Raw genomic sequence first — 17,647 nt, forward strand, 5'->3', positions numbered from 1 at the left:
GCTGTGTGTTGTCTGAGATGGTGTCATGTTCTGTTGTGTGTAGTGGCCGGATCAGCAACCTAGCAGGTGGGGGGGCGAGACACCGAGTCGCCGCCTCCACCCCCCAAACCTGCCACGTGAAGGCGTGCCAGGTTCTACTGTCATCATTCTGAGCACTCCTGAAGAACTTTAGGAGTGCTCAAGGTAGAGGAAGGAGGAGGGAGATAAAAAGGGGCAGGTCTAAGGGAAGACCGGCCCTAGTTAGAAGGAATAAGTGTTAAGCAAGTAGAAACATTCCCCCACTCAGGATGGTGGGGGAGTAGAGGGAAAAGGTGAGATTTAGTGTTGTCGTCGCTTAATTATTGTCCATAGGCGTGCAGGGTTTTATTGTCATCATTCTGAGCACTCCTAGAGAACTTTAGGGGTACTCAAGGTAGAGGAAGCAGAAGGAGGGGGGATAGAGAAAGATTGCCCCACTCAAGATGGTGGGGAAGTAGGGGAAAGGTGAGTTTTGATGTTATCCTAGCTTAATTATTGTCATATATAGGAGTGCTCAAGGTAGAGGAAGGAGGGGGATAGAAAGGGGTCAGGTCTAAGGGAAAATCTGCCCTAGATAGAAGAAATAAGTGTTAAGCAAGTAGAAAGATTCCCCCACTCAGGATGGTGGGGAAATAGGGGAAAGGTGAGTTTTGATGTTGTCCTCGCTTAATTATTGTCTATGAGTTGGCGATTGTCAGGTCCAGTTCGGGCGTTCTATCTTCTAATAGCCTCTCTTCTTTTGAAGGCCTTGGTGACAAATTTGTTAAAGGCCTTGAAGTTACTTTCTGTTGCAATCCGGTTTTCTTCATTCATTGGAGGTTTGGCATCCACCAGGGAGGAGAGCTCCTGTCTGAGGTCTTGATAGTAATAACATTCATCGACGATGTGGTCGGCTGTTTCTATTTCACCGCAATGGCAGTGCGGTGCTTGAGCCAGTTCTAGTTGGTGCAGTTTGGCCTTTATGCTACCATATCACGTCATAAGGAATGTTGTGTGTAGGCCTCGTGCCATCCATAGCTTTTCTTTCTTGGTCAATTCTCTTGCTTCCGGGATGTAGCGCCTAGTCATATCCCCACTTCAACCGTGGACCAGGTTTCCTGCTATCTCTTCTTCACTTTATTTCTTATTCTTGTTAGTTCCTCTTTCTTTTCTGCTTGTAGATTGATGGTGATGTCATCCAAGGTGGTGGGTATATTCTTTCTTAGTCTGTATTTAAGATACCGATATTGTATTTACAGATGGGCTGGCATCTTCCCAAGCAGTGCCTGGAGGGCCATAGTAGAAGTTGTCCGGCAGGCTCTGGACATGGTTAGTAGAGCTAACCGTTGTGCTTGATTCAGCTGCTTAATCAGAGCCACCTTGTTCGCTCTATAACCCCAAGCCCCGGCATCATAGGAGAGGGTTGTGAGAAAAATACAGTTGAAATTGAGCCTTAGTGTGTGAGCTTTAAGGGCCCACTTTCGTCTGGTTAGCTGTTTTATTGCAAACAAGATGGTTTTGGTTTTTCCTTTTATATATTTGACGTGAGGGAGGAAGCTGAGTGCCTCATCTACTATTATTCCCAAGTATCTGTTTGTTTGGGTATACTTGATCCTCTGATCCATATATTTAATTTCTGGCGGTCGCTCCCTGTCAAGCTTTCCTTATGATGTTTACGTAGGTGGTAGACATCAGAGTTCCCGGCATATGGATGACTGGACCCGGGGTATTCCAGCAGAACAATGCCCAAAGCATGACACCTCAGCCACTGGCTTGTTTTCATCCCACGATGTATCCAGGCGCCATCACTTCCCCAGGTAAGCGACACACATGTAACCGGCCGTTTACATGGTGCAACAGGAAACGTGATTCATCGGTACCAGACGATCTTCTTCTAATCACTCAAGGTCCAGTTTCGATGCTCGCGTTCCCATTGTAGGCGCTGTCGCCGGTGAACAGTGGTCAGCATGGGACTCGGAGCGGCCTGCGGCTACGCAGCCCCATTTTCAGCAGGGTTCTATGTATTGTATGTTGTGACACATTACTCCCATCACCAGCATTCCAATTACCGGCGAGTTACGCCACAGTCGCCCTTCTGTTGCCACGAACCATCCGGAAGAGCCGTCGCTGACGTGGAGCATCGAGGAGCCGTTGTCGTCCAACACCTCGCCGGCGATTCGTGGGTTTCTCCCTCCTCGAACTGCTTTCGGTAGGTACTAACCACGGCTGACCGTAGCATCCCACCAGCCATGCTGTTTCGGATATGCTCTGACCCAGTCGTCCGGCCATTACAATTTGGCCTTTGTAAACTTGCTTAAGTCCGCTGCCTTTCCCATCTGAAGAACAAGAGTAACACTGATTAACGGAGCTCAGTATCAGGTGTTTTTTATACTGTGTTTCGAGCCGCGCCGTAGTGCACCTGCAGTTGCTTCGATTTGCATAAGGCTCGCTGGTCATAATGTTTTGGCTCATCGGTGTAACTTAGCCAACATAATTCACGCTCATATATCTTTGCAGAGTTTTGCATCTTCACAGTGCTACTAAACATGGTTTTGTGGTCAACCACTGACTCCGTCTGACAAACACACTATGTTAACCATATACCGATCCTGAGAACAACAAAACTCAAAAGCCTTTTCTTCCTTTTTTTTAACTATTCAATACAAATAAGAAACTTTCTTTAGGGCTAAGTGTCATCTGATGTATATCAAATGTGCCATTGAACAAATTAGTTAATGTTTTGTCTTTACTTTTTTTACAATAAAGCAACCACAAATGTATCAAAATGTGTCGCTTATTTATGCAACCTCTTTTTTGTTATATCGCGCTACAAAATTTAATAACATATGAATAAATTCAGTCTTACTTGGATTATTCTGTAAGAACTAAATCAGTATAGATAACAATGCCTTGGAGCAGTCTGCATCCATACTAGCGCCATCTTGCGCTGTTTATTCTTAACACTTCTCTGAGGTCTCTTTTTCGTGGTCACACTAGAAAATTTAGTAACCAACCTTGTAATAATAATTTTAAAAAAATGCAATAAATTTCAAAAACATAAAATGTATAACCTTGTTAGAAAAAATATGATGGACAAAAATTGATGCCATTTTCCAGGTTTATGTATAAGAATTACTTAAGGACGCATATAATTATCCAAACCCTCAAAACATTGTAGGATCATGTTATTTCTCTGTAATGATCTTTTCCAATGCGTTGAAATCATGAAGTAATCGATGGCAGCATGAAACTTTGACTGCAGTTGGTGAAAATATTTCCCAAGGTGCATTATCTGTGACGTTATGACGTCACATGATGCTTCGTGTATGCTGTGTACTGTGGTACAGAAGTGTGTTGATTGCGTTAGGCTTAAAAAATGTTTATTATGGTGAAGTTTAAGAAAAAGCTGTAGCAATACTTCTTGAAGGTTTGATAAAGTATCTGTTGGTCAGTGTTAATGTAGTCTTTATGTATGAAAAAAATAGAAACGAAAAATGGACATAGATACTGATCTAGATGCTGCTCTTTTGCAGCAGTTTAGTTGTCTTGGGACTACGGATCGAGATGTTCTCGTTTCTCAACTGCAGAAACTTTTAGGCAATCAGCTGAATGCTGCTGGCTGTGCGTTTTTCTTGGATATGAATAACTGGTAATCATATTTTACGTGTAGTGAATCTCTATTCTGTTGTAAAATAGTTGTTACCAAAATATCTTGAAAGAAGAGTATGCTTGAGCAGCTGTAAAATTGTGGAAAACCTGATGCTCGTGAAAGCATTGCTATGAAAATGCTCTCGCGTTCCCCTAATGCTTATATGTGTTATCGAAGAAGATAGTTAGCAAATTATGATTATTTCCAACGTGCATATAGGCCTGTCATCACTTGAAACCCTAGACATTTGCTATTCTTTTCACGTACACCTTTTACATATCGTTCTGGTTGCACAGTTACCGTTTCAGTATGCTTAGCATTTCATTGGAGATGACATTTAATAAGCTACTTCTCGCCATGTCATTTAGTATTATGACATCATCATTTATTCAAAATTTTATTAACTGAGTAAATCTCACTTTATTAAATGTAATTAATAAATTTACACATCCTAATTACAAACTAACGATTTTGTTCAAATTTGTTCGTCGTTTCGATATGTCAGCTTTTGATTAAGAAACTAGAGATGCCCATCTCTAATATAATTTTGTTAAAACTTTGTAGGACCAAAGATATTAAATCGGCAGCGTTACATCCAAGTTTTATGATTGATTAAGCAAACTGTTTTTTATACGAAAAACGTTGTGCGTTTTCTTATAATGACATTTATTTCTCATTTGCAGAGCAATTTGTCATGAGATGTCTATGCCCTTTATTTATTAGTTATTATTGCATATCTGCTTCCTTGGTATTGTTATGTTTTCAGAGGATGGATAAACCTCTCTCAGTGCAAGCCATGGAAAAAAAGTTGTTTAAATATGCAGTATGAACAGGAGCAGTCATTTCATAATGAAATGAAAAGTTTTTTCTAATAAACATATTGATCCATCATGTAAAACAATCGCTTTAATTTGTTTGTTAGTACACTATTAATATAAGATACTACCCTAAAGAAAAACGTAAAATGAGGGGAGGAGGTGATGACTGTCCCTTAAACTCTCCTAGACATTGAAATCTTAATTACTACATGAGATAGCAAATATTTGATTTTGAGAATTAACCAGAAAAGAAAATGTGATTACAAATTAGTAAGAGGAATGTAGAGATTTAGGTTAGGGGAATAGTTTCCCATTATGTGTGAGAGGGATATGCAGTGACAGATGGGGGTCTGGTTTGAAGGGTAGGAGAGCAAAGCAAAAATTTGGGCTTTCCCCAAGATTTTACATTATGCTTCAGTTTTAGTCTCCATTTATTCATAAATAACTGGAAACAAAAGCTGGAAAAAGTAGTTAATAGCCATAGCCGTGGGTTCTCTGCATAAATGGTGTTGGTCATTCATTCATTCATTCATTGGGTGTGTTGTCAAGCGGCACATATGCATGTTAGTTGACTTGGTATAGTGACAGGTGTTAATATATGTTTTGATTTGATTTGATTTTTTATGGTTTGCCGGCAACTTTGGTCACAGTGTGCCAAGGCAAATTTACTGTGTGTATATGGTATAATTTAAGTTTATATGTATTTCCTTTCTTTAACATGACTTCATTTTATTTATAATAATCTAGTGTTATTAATAGCAAACATAAATTCATTATGAAATATTTCTATTTTCTTTGACTATTATATAATAATTTATTAAATAAACATTGTATATATTTGATTTGTTAAATGAAAATTAATAACTTTATATCTTGCATACAGCAAATGATGATGCTCTTTGCACATTTTAAATTCTGCACAAATAATTTCAAATTTCTACAGTAAACAAATAGTCATTCAAAAGGAAATAATCCATCAGAAGCAAGATGGTTTTAAATATTTTGGCTGTACTTGAACTTATGCAGAAGATGCAGACATAAATTGTGAAATATAAGTATGAAAGAGCTTTGGTTAGATGAATAAAAATGGTATCTATTGAAATGCAGTTATTGTAGAATCCTGGTTATCTGAAACATTCAGGACTGAGGGTGCGCCATATAAATGATTTTAAATGTATTATGTCTACAGTGTGAAAGGTGGACTGGAAAAAAATTGAGAGAAAATTTACAGTTTCAAACTCAGGTTCTGTGTAAATTACTTTCAGGTGAAACTGACATAAATAAAATTGTTATATTGATAGGTATAATATATGTTTTGATTTGATTTCTTTTTAATGCGAACTGGTAGCTTAGGCCATGAATAATGCCAGTTTTGTGTTTGCAAATAGAACTGGCATGGTAGGTCGATCGTGCCAATTTTATCCGCAAAGTGACTTTGCTATGAAAACAGTCTTACAGCTAATACACAGTTCACATTTTTTCTCAGCTTTTGTTTATTGCTATTGAAATATATAAACAATTTATTACAAGATTCATCAAACTGTACAGAGAAAACTCCACTATGAAAAATTAAATCAAGGGACTACAAATAAAAATAATGCTTTATATAATTGTGAAATTTTTGTTTTTTGCAGTTAATATTAAATTAATTATTATTATTAAAGAAAACAAGTTAATTAGTGTGCGCAGCACATTTCAGGCATGTTTGCAAATAAAAAAGTTCACAGAAAATTAGACAACTTTTATGCACAAACTGAGAACGTTTTGTTTCTCCTCATCTGCTAAATTGCCAATTTATTCTTCCAACCAGCGCATGGCAACAAACATAATATCCATTGCTTCAGCTACGATATACAGTATATGGATAGCCAGTGTGATGTGTACGAAAAAAAAATAATAATAATTGCCAGATTTTATTGGTCTGAATTTAATTAAATTTGAGAAAGTTTGGAAAATCATTCCAATAGAGCAAAATGTAAAATTTCTTGAAAATCCATCCACTGGGAGTTGAGTTATTACATGCAGATGGACAGACAGAGAAATAACATTTGCCAGATTTCTGTTTGGTCTGATTTTAATGAAATTTTGGATGGCTTCACAAATTTTATTAAAATCAGACCAACAGAAATCCAGAAAAATAAAATATAAAATTTCATGCAAATCCATCCATTAGGAGCAGAGTTATTACATATGGATGGATAGATGTGGTAAAGACAATAGGCACACTAACCGGAAATGATAACACAACTAAAAATGAGTAAAAAAAAAAAATAGAATAGAATAGAATAGACTAGAGGATATATCCAGTTTATAGACTCAATTCATTGACAACTCATGACCTTACCTGCCTCAACACAAAATCTAAAAAAAAAACAAAATATGGGCTCCCAAATCCTTAGCTCAGTCATGCTGTTGGAGTAATACATAAGTTTCATTCCATTTAAAAAATGTCAGCTTTGTACATTTATTTTCTTTACTTCTTGTCTCTGGATCAGTAATTTCTTATGGGGAGGTTTCTTCTAGTATCTTAACCATTCCATGCTAATAGAGTAGAATAGGCTTCGGTAACCATTCATAAAAAGAAAAGGAGAATTAGTAACTGTCAGTTACTTTTTCTGCTTTTGGAATTTTCCAGCCAGAGTTCCAAACCAGAAGTCATCCATTACACATACCACAATAAATTTTCTCTCTATAATGTGGTGGGTGCATGTATATTTAATTGACATATACCCTAATTATTTGATACTGAATAGGCTTCGTTTGATGAGTGGATTTTCTTCCACAGCTGGTTAAAAGTAAATGAAAATAGTTTGCCATATTTTTATGATATATTTTTGAAGCTTATGACAAGTTGTTCATTTTAAATGAGAACCTATTAAAATGCAAATAATTTTGAGTAAAAGTGTTAGAAACAAAAAGTACTAGAGACATGAAGTTTACAAGTATCAATCTTTATTCTCTAATGTTACTTAATTTGTCACAAAAAATGAAAATTATCGTCATATAATTACAGCACAAATGAGCATCACAGACATGTTTGAAAACACTGTCTGCAGTGTGTTGGGAGTAATATTGGAAATGATGCTGGATATGCTTTTTTTTTTTTTTTTTTTCAGTACTTCCAGAGTGCATGGATTATTGTTGTAAGTAGCTATTTTGATGATACCATACAAGATGAAAATTGCGGAGTAGTTTCAAACGATTTTTGAGGTAAAGTCTCACCATGAACGTGGTGAGACGTTACCTCAACACTCTTCCGTGTTGAAAATTGCACTCATTTACTCTTTGCAGTGTGCATGCCCATTCATAGTTTTACAGGTTATCAATAGATAGCAACACGATACACAGAATAAAGAATGGCAGTTTTAAATTTCATGCCTCTAGCATTCTTTACCAGAAGTTATTTGCATTTTCCTATGAATATTAATAGGATCATTTAAAGCAATCACCTCATACTACTGCAATAGCATAGATGAGTTGGAAGTGACCATAGATTTAAAAAAAAAAGAAGCGATGGAGAGACAGAGTTCATTTACTTTCTCTGCTTTCAGGGTTTTTGTATAGGGTTCAGAGTTTACTTAATTTCCTGTTGATAATGTGGTATACATATGTATACAGAATTTTTTCTTACACTTAATTATTTTACAACAAAAATTTCAAATACACCAAATTATACATTGAATTGATATGGGGAATACAAAGGTTAACAGAATATCCTTTATTGAACCATAAGAAAAATAATGATGTAATGAAAGAATTAAAGGAAATACTTGTTCTGTACCATAATCATAGCTACAGAGAAAATTAGTTTGCTTCATTTGAAGAGGGACTAACAACAGGGTTCCAGTATAAATATAAAATATGTTCCATGAGAAAAGGGACTGTATAGCAGGCTATACTAGAGGCAGACTGATTCTGTGGGAATAACAGACCATTAGATGTACTGTGGAGGACCACAGAATGTTTATCTCTTGGATATATGCCAAGCAGTCACTTTCCTAATAGGTAGGAACAGACTGGTAAATTTTTTTTAAGAACTCAGCTTCACTTAGTTGGAAGGTTGATAAAAACATCAATAGAGAATTCTCTTTTATTATAGAAATGGAAAATTTAAGTTTGCTTGTTTTTTTATTGTGTTTAAAATAGTTAAGACCATCTAAACCAGGTGTTGGCAACCCTAGGCACACATGTGGCATACTGATGTGTAATATTCTAGTTGTGTATTTCTGTGTTCATACTCCTGTCCAGATGGTACACTATGTTCATACACCTGTCCAGGTGGTACACTATGTTCATACACCTGCCCAAGCGGCACTGGATCCACGTCAGTTTGTTGCAAGACAGTTCATTGTACAACAGATTGGTGCATGCAAATTTGCTGTATGCAACAATTCGATGCATGACAGTTCAATTTATGAGACAGTTTAGCGAATGACATTTCATTGTATGTGACAATTTAGTGAAATAGTTGGTGGCTATGACAATTTGGTGAGTATCAGAGATCAGAAATTAACAAAATCAATGAAATAAAAAGTTTATGAAACAAGAGAATGGCTTTTCAGTTAGCATTGTGGTTAGTATCCATCATATGTGGAAAATGAGGTGGTTTGAATCCAGTGCAAAAAGAGGAATTTTTATGGCTAGGTGCTTGGTTGGTTTCTTTCCCCACCTGGTAACTTGGGTTTTTTTATAAATTAAACAAAGCAAACAGACAATACAACATATGAAATTTGCAGGCATTACAGATGCTTAATGACCTTAGTTGTTTGATGCAAAAATAAACACCCTTTTAACTACCATCCTTCATGGTAACTAAGTGTCTTTTCTCATAGAATCCCTTAGTGAAGAGTGTCGAGAACTACCAAGGGCCCCGGTGAAAATGCCTCACTGGGCCAGAGCACTTTTCCATGTAGAGGACTCGGACTCCAATTCCAACCCCTACATAATCTCCAGGGAGGCTTGCCCACCTACTCGTAACCCATGCATGGTACTAGCCTACTACTAACCTCTTTCAATAAAAACTATAGCATGGGTTGAAACCTGAACATCAGAAAATGTGCATTGCCCAGTTGGCAACCATGTGAGTTTCCTAAAAAAGGCAACTTACAGAAGTGAAAGTAAAGTGCAAACAAGGTTCTCTTGTATCCCAGTTTTTAACCTGTCCGTGACACTTTTATGATAGGATCTCCTAGAAAAGTAGAATGTGCATTAAAAAATAAAGGTGTATCGTACACTCCATCAAAAATACAAACTATCAAGGATGGCATTATAATCACTAAATTCACCATTTACAGCATGGCATGTTAAAAGTTTGTATTTTCATTCTTGCTTTGCCGTACACTGAGTTCTCTCAAAGAATGCACTGAATTGTACTCACCAAATTGTTGTAGCCACCAATTGTCTTTCACCAAATTGTCATGTACAGCGAAATGTCATTCACCAAATTGACTCGTGAACTGAATTGTTGCATACATGGAACTGTCATCCACAGAAACATTGCATACCACAATTTGTCACATACTGAAATTTTGTTCAACAAATTGACATGATCCTAGTGGCACTAATTAGGAAAATGTTTTCTGCTAACTTCTGATCTAAACTGATGCCCAATGAATATCACTAGTGGCTGGAGCCACTAGTGATATCCAGACACAGGGTCAGGGATGTCTCAGCACATGTGGCCAGTCTTTGCTTGCTCATGGGGCATATTTAATATCAGCTTTGAAATCCTATTGTTAGTCAGTCTCTTCAAATGCCATAACTGGTTTTCTCTGTAGCTATAGTTATGGTCTGCAATTGGTATTTCTTTTAATTCTTACATTGTGAGTATTTTTCTTATGGTTCATTAGAGTAAATCCTGTTGTTTTTCTCAGTTCCATGTCAGTTTGGTGTTTACAATGATGGTTAATCAAACACAGATGTTTTGTATTCCATTTTTAAGTAAGTCTAATGAAAATAAACATACAGGTACTTTTCAGATAATAGTATATATATATTTTTTTTATAGTTAACCTGAACTCTAATCAAATTAACCTAACCTAATGTAATTAATAGTTAGACCATGTTTTTGCATATTATCTAAGAATTATAGTATTTCACAACAAATGTAATAATAAATTAATTTTATGTAGTCGTGTTCTGTAAGTAGCCATGCGCCTACATGTTACTCAGACAAATAACAGTGCATTTTCACCTCTTATCTGTAATATCTTAACTAAACCAAAGACACATACAGTGTACTGTTTGATTGACAGCTTACTTGGCTAGTGAATCTCTTACACATTTTATGCGTACATCTTGCTATTTCTGCAGTTGTTAATCTTTACTTTTGCTTTTTGTTTATCTTTACTTTTACTTTTTTTTACTGATTAATACTGTTAGCAGCACCTTTGCTGCTTACATTCTTGATCAGTTCACCTACAAATTTAATTATTTGTAGGTGAACTGATCAATTTAATTTAATTTAACCATCCATTAAATTATCTAATTAAAGATTGGATAATTTAATGGATGGTTCATTGTTTACGTAGGAGAGAAAAGAAATGAGCTGTTAGGATAATATATATTGAATATAGTGACTCTAGGTATGTGCAGCCACCTTTTTTTTTTTTAATCAAATGAATTTGAAATATATAATTATAAATTATTTTATTTTCTCATTACTCTACTATAATCTGCTGTAAAACAACATTATTTAATCTTACACATAAGTAAACTCACCAATATGGTGCATGTATAATGTAATCTGGCAATCTTGCATTGTTGGTGTGGACAGTGATGGATGGACAAATACCAGAAGAGTTGATGGGTTAACTCTAGTGGCAAACTCAAACTAATGTTAGTTTGAGTTTTCAAAAAATATTTTTAGTGTCATAAGAGCTTAAAAAATAATATAAAATATTAATTATCTGTGTGTGGATTATTCAGTTTGCATGAATGATTTTTCAATTTGGTTTTATTTTCATATCTGTTACTTGACAACTTTATTTAAGACTTATAAAATAACATTATCTTTAAATTATGCTTTAATTTTTCTCTGATACTCTTCCAGTCATGTGTTTCTAAGTTTTTCAAGTTTTAATGGTTCCTTTCGAGTAAGGGAGGGTAAGAGATTATCATTGCATGATTTCTTGTTTATTTATTTTTAATTATCATTACTTGATAATTTAGTTGGACAACCAACTAACCTTTTGGACTGCACCATGCCACAGACATGATAAAAACTAGAATTGTGGAGAGCCAAAAAGCAGCTCACAGGGAGTAGTCCACCCATCATTTGCCTTGGAATACATGACAAAGAGTGAAGATGTCAGATTTGTATATCCGGTAGCCCTGTATGTCTCTATGATATGGGTCTCACTAGTGTCCCAGCATAAATGCCTGCTAGGGATTGAGCACTGGATAAATCACTCCTGAGGAAGTCCCTTCACCATATCATAAAGTATCTATACTGTAGGATGGACCCACCCTTCCATTGAATTTTACTCATGAAGATCAACATCCTCAGTCTGGCAAAGGTGATCCTCCATAGGATAGAGGTACCATGGCAGAAATCTTCACTTGGCCTCTCTGACCCATACAGAACCCTATGAAACAATGACTTGTCATTCTTCATAGATGAAATCCACCTGAAGTCTCTCCAGAGGATGTTCCCATATAACATGTTTGACACCAGCTCTGTGTCAACCCTGAATGTGTACATGACGATTAAACAATTGCATAACTAAAATAAATAAATAAATTTTCTGTTTATACTCCGGGACGACCAAATGATCAGAGGAGTTCACAAGATAGACAGAATACAAGAAACAGCACCGTATTCAGCAGTCACGGGCTTGAACCCCGGTCACTCAAGGCACGTGTACTTATGCACCCGCGCGCCTGACCACTAGGCTACGGCGGCCCATAACTATTTCTGACGTACCTGCCTCTTCATGTTCATTCACTGTTACATGGATTCAGAGTACAAGCTCAGACTAGGATTGATGAACTGATGCCATGTTTAAACCTAGCACAGTAGCAAGCAAGTCTTAGTGAGAGCCTGACCCTGTTTCTCATGGCTGCATAAACTATTCATTTGTCATCATATATTACCAAAATGATCTCATTCAGTTCTCATTAGTTAAATTATTATTATTAAGTATTGTTATTATTAATATTGAGTGTTACCAGATAAATGCCTTTTATTGTTATAAAAGGATTTCTCATTTGTCGTATCTTGTTATACAAGCCTTATGTACAAGATTTTGTTTCTTATGAGAAACATAAAATATTATAAGACTAGTACAACACGGTATGACAAAGGAGAGACAGATCATAAGACTTTGCACCTATGTCCAAATATATAGACCATTTACAGGGTGATTCAGGAGGAATAGTAAATATTTTGCGAGGTTATAGTATCGATTATTCTGAGTAAAAAAGTTCATATAAACATGTGTCCAATTCTCAATGGATACAGCTGTTTGAAACTGGTGCGCACAGCTCCCTGAATTAGATGTGACGAAGAAGCAGTTATAACCTGATGCCGTTTGGTGTTAGAAGTGTTGTTAAGAATGCCACACATCTTTGCACAAGCTGAATATACCAATATGGTGTTTGTCTACGGTTTTGTGGTGGAAGTGCTACTGCTGGTAGAGAATACCATCAATGGTTTCCTAACTGCAGAATGCCAGATTCAAGAGCGTTTACTATGTTTACACCAAACTGTGTGAGACTGGTATAGTTCCCAGCGCTCATATTTCTTCTGAATGTGCAAATGAACAAAATGTGGATGAAATAGAACACATTCTTCAGTTAGTAGAATGTAGTCCTATTAGTACACGAATGATTTCTACGTGTATCGGTGTTCACAGACAAGAGTATGGTAAACATTACGTGAGCACAACTTGTATCCATTTCACATACAGCAGGTGCAATACCTTCAACCTGGAGACAACGCCCAGTGATGGGAATTTTGTTGGTGGGTGAATGCTAATCGCTGATTAATTCCATTAATACTGTTCAGCAGTGAAGCTACTTTCACCCGTGATGGTATCAACAACACCTGTAACTCTCATAGGTGGTCAGATGAAAATCCACATGCCGCTGTAGAAAGAAATTTTCAACATCGCTTCTCTTTAAACGTATGGTGCGGTATCATCGACAATCAGTTGATTGGGCCTGTTGTGTTACGGAATCGTCTTATGGGGCCCATTTACCTAGAATTTCTGCAAAACAAATTTTCACTACTGTCGGAGGGTGTTCCCTTGGCTAGAAGGACTGGTGTGTACTTTCAGCATGACGGAGCTCCTGCACATTATACCCGTCTGGTGATACAAAATCTTAATCGAACTTTTCCTGAACGATGGATTGGCCATGCTGGTCCCATTCATTAGCCACCAAGGTCTCCAGACCTCACTCTGTTAGATTTTTGTTTGTGGGGTGGATGAAAAGTACAGTATACAAAGAAAAGGTGAATACAAGAGACGAATTGCTCGCTTGAATTTTGGATACTGCTGTCCTCATAAAGGAACACCAACGCGACCTCAGAAGAACAACACATCATATTACCATAAGAGTTGCAAAGTGCAGAGGTTGGCAGTGGGATTTTCGAACATTTGTGAATTGTAAAAAATTTGTCAATTATGTGTTTTGTATCATTCAAAGGTAAACTGCAGCCATTATCAACCCACTGCAGGATGGAAGCCTCCTCAACAATTCATGCTGAGGGGAATGGACCATAATCTGCCATGCTGGACCAGCGTGGCAGGGCGCCTCTGTAGCCAGGTAGGCAGGAGCAGCTAGTGCATAGCACACACTTCTTGATTAGACCGGGGTTCGAGCCCGTGACCACTAAATACGGAGGATGTGGAAAGGTCAGGGAATGACCACCGAATATCCCCGGAGCAATATGGCCTTAGTTGCTAATGCTCCTAAATAACAAAATAACCAGCGTGGCAGATTATGGTCCATTCCCCTCAACATGAATTGTTGAGGAGGCGTCCATCCTGCAGTGGGTTGATAATGGCTGCAGTTTACCTTTTATCATTCAAAAAGTCAATAAATACAAAAAATATGTCATTTATCGTTCTTTAATACCTCTCATAATGGCGTTGTGTGCACCAGTTTCAAACAGTTGTATCTCCGTATCCATTGAGATTTGGACACATGTTTATATGAACTTTTTATTCCGAATAATCGATACTAAAGCCTCTCAAAATATTTACTATTCCTCCTGAATCACACTGTATATTTGAACATAGGTGCAAATATATATTACATATTTTATATAAAGGTGAGCACAATGGTTAAATACAGTAATCATAGTATGTTATTTCAAAAAGATCTCTTCTTAAACTAAGTCAACAGATTAAAAGTGGTAACTTATGTTTAACATTGGTAAATGCAGATCTCATTTGGTGAGCAGTAATCCCCAAATAACATACTATTTGGGTAGCACGAAACTTAAGGTAGTTTATAGGACAAAAGACCTAGGGATAATTGTAGTCTGACAAAATTCTCTGAGCAGTGCAAGCAGGCTGCTATTACAGCACAGATTCTGTCAGTGATATACAGGAACTTTGTCAATAGGGACAAAGAGATGATTATATAAGGCAATGGTTAGGACACATCTGTAATACCACATACAGGTTTGGAAACCCACATTTTAGGAAAGATGTAGATCTCTCGGTTGGGGCACAAAAGGATATTCTTATCAAAAAAAGACTGGGGTTCTGCAAATTGCAATCTCTGGAAACTTGGCATCTACTTAGTAACCTAATTTAAGTGTAAGGCTTTAAAAGATTAAGTAGATTAAATGCTGATGACGTCTTTACTCTTTCTCAGTCGACACAAAAGGACACAGATTTTAATTGAAAAAAGATGGTTGCAGAATAGATGTATGGAAATTACATGCCAAAGAGTAATTGATTGTTGGAACAAACTTCCACCCAGTGTTATAGTTTGAATAAATTTAAAGGTTTGGACAAATTATTGGCCAGGAATGGGCAAATGAAGTGGGTAAATTTTTTTATTTTTATTTTTGGCTTGTGCTACATAAGCTGCCTTGCATTTTGTAGTATGAACATAAATACGACCTTATAATTTCGCTATTTGGTTTTTGAGTGTGTTAACTTTTTTTTTTGCTTTGTTAGTTTATTAAAAAATCATTTAACAAGCTTTAACAAAACTTGAATTTCTATGAGCTTAAAATGTTTTTAAAATTTGCATTCAGCCAAAGAGTAATCAGTTGTTGGAATAAACTTCTGCCTAATTTTGTGGAGGTGGGTAGTTTGAATAAATTTAAGAAAGGTTTGGAAGATATGAGCTGAATTAGCTATAACAAGGACTAGTATAGTACCTTTGTTGTGCCAAGAAAATACAACCAAACAACCAGCCATTCTTGATCTGTAGGAAATACATACAGAACTCTAATTGCCACTCTGTAATCTCGAAGAATAACAAATCTAAAAGAACATGATGGTCCATTTCTGAATGCAAAACAAAGATATCCCTGATGCAGTATAGATTTTATGCTAGAATATAATGAGTTTGATCTTCACTGATTATTAGAATTGCTTCTTAATTTTAAGTTTTCCAGAATAACCCTGCAAGATGGTATATTGATATATTAAAGCTATATAGTTGCTGATAAACAATTTTGTATTTAGATGTTAACTGTATTGTCAATTGTAATTTAACACGAGGCATGTGTGTCGGATGTTCGAGACCCTGCACAATTTCAGCAATATCTTGCTCTTTGTCTACTCAATCCACACAGCTGAAGCTCTGATTAAAAAAAAAAAAGCTCTGATTACCTTTCTGTAAAAGTAATTTCTTCAATTTCTCCATTGAAAATTACAGAAATTTCTGTTATTGTGCAAAAAGGAGAAATGCAAGATAGAGTTAAACCTGTTCTTGATAATTATATGCATATGCTGAAGAACAGAAATTTAAAATTAGTAGTGGCTTTCATGTTCATGTCCAGTTATTGGAGTCTGCTGGCTTTGTCTTATGGCAGCACCTCCAATTTCATATTCTCTGGTTTCATTTTACTGAAAAGGCTGGCCGGTGTCCAATTATTGAAACATGCAGGTTTTTTTATTTACATTTTGCTTGCCAGCAATGAAGATTATTTCCAAATAAGGGTGATTATAAAAAAAGACCATAGCCTAAGTGCTACAGAGGATGTTTTTTTTTTTAAAGAATTTAAAAATATATTTTAAATGTAAAAAAATGTGTTTCTCATAATAGATTGAAAATCAAGGGCACATAAAAAAGTGAACGATTTTGAATTGTTTCTTGATAGATTTTAAGGTCATAAAATGGGGTTACTTTTCTGAGTGCATGCGTGATCCTCAAGAAAGATTTATGTGAACATGCTTACAGCTTTGGTGGTACTCTTGCAGAACCTCACACATGCATGTGGAGTCATTTTAAATTTTTGTTTTTATGCTCAGTCTTACAATTTCACTGACATTAAACAGTATGGCCACCATTTTTAGAGGAGTTTAAAACTTCATTGTGTTGCAACCTGTACAACAGCTCTTTGACTGTGCATTTTCTGTGATGTTTGGGCACAGCCCTTAAAATGTGCATACCCACAAGCATCACACTTTCCACGTATGTTATTATAGGACCGTGGCCAGATTTTCAGCGGAAGGTTTTAAAATTTTCCGTAGAGAAAGGGTAAAACATTTTTTGAAAGCTTTTGTTACAGCTGGATGAACAGAGTGGTTTGGAGTGCAAAACAGCTAAAAAAAAATAAGTTGTGATCAGACTGACCCCTCCCCCCATGTGGGTGCCATAAGTTAGAGGCAAAGCAAATATGACTTTCAGAAATTTTTTTTATTCATATCAGTTCATTTATCAATCCATAAAAATGTATACTAAATATTATCTTTTTAAAAAAGAATTCAATCTTATGGTTTTGGAGAGTAGAGGAGATGTCATTCTTAAACTGCAAATAATTTTTTATTTTATTTTAAATGATCTAATTACTGATTAATTTAAAAAAATTGTTTTGATAAAAATATGAAAATATAATTTTCTGTATCTTTTGTCAAAAATTGTATTTAATTATATTTTTTCATGTACAAGTGGTATGTGATGCATAATTCTGATAAGAAGTGTAAGGAGGAATTTAATATTTATTAGTACAGGCTATAAGATACAAGGAAGCTAGGCTTTTGTTGCATCAGCC

The 17,647-nt window shown here is 36.1% G+C and overlaps 1 protein-coding gene across 1 annotated transcript in view; it reads left to right on the forward strand.

Annotated features, from left to right (window-relative positions):
- Positions 1-3,360: 3,360 nt before the first annotated feature.
- Positions 3,361-17,647, forward strand: part of LOC150079856 (protein ILRUN) — an 89,155-nt gene continuing 74,868 nt past the window's right edge. Inside the window, exon 1 of the mRNA XM_090382568.1 lies at positions 3,361-3,646. Coding sequence (XP_090238694.1) covers positions 3,492-3,646 — 155 coding nt within the window. The 5' untranslated portion in view covers positions 3,361-3,491. The remainder of the gene's footprint in view (positions 3,647-17,647) is intronic.

The sequence above is a fragment of the Mastigoproctus giganteus genome, chromosome 10 (genome assembly GCF_048544385.1).
Source record: "Mastigoproctus giganteus isolate SK-2022 chromosome 10, ASM4854438v1, whole genome shotgun sequence".
NCBI classification, from domain to species: Eukaryota; Metazoa; Arthropoda; class Arachnida; order Uropygi; family Thelyphonidae; genus Mastigoproctus; species Mastigoproctus giganteus.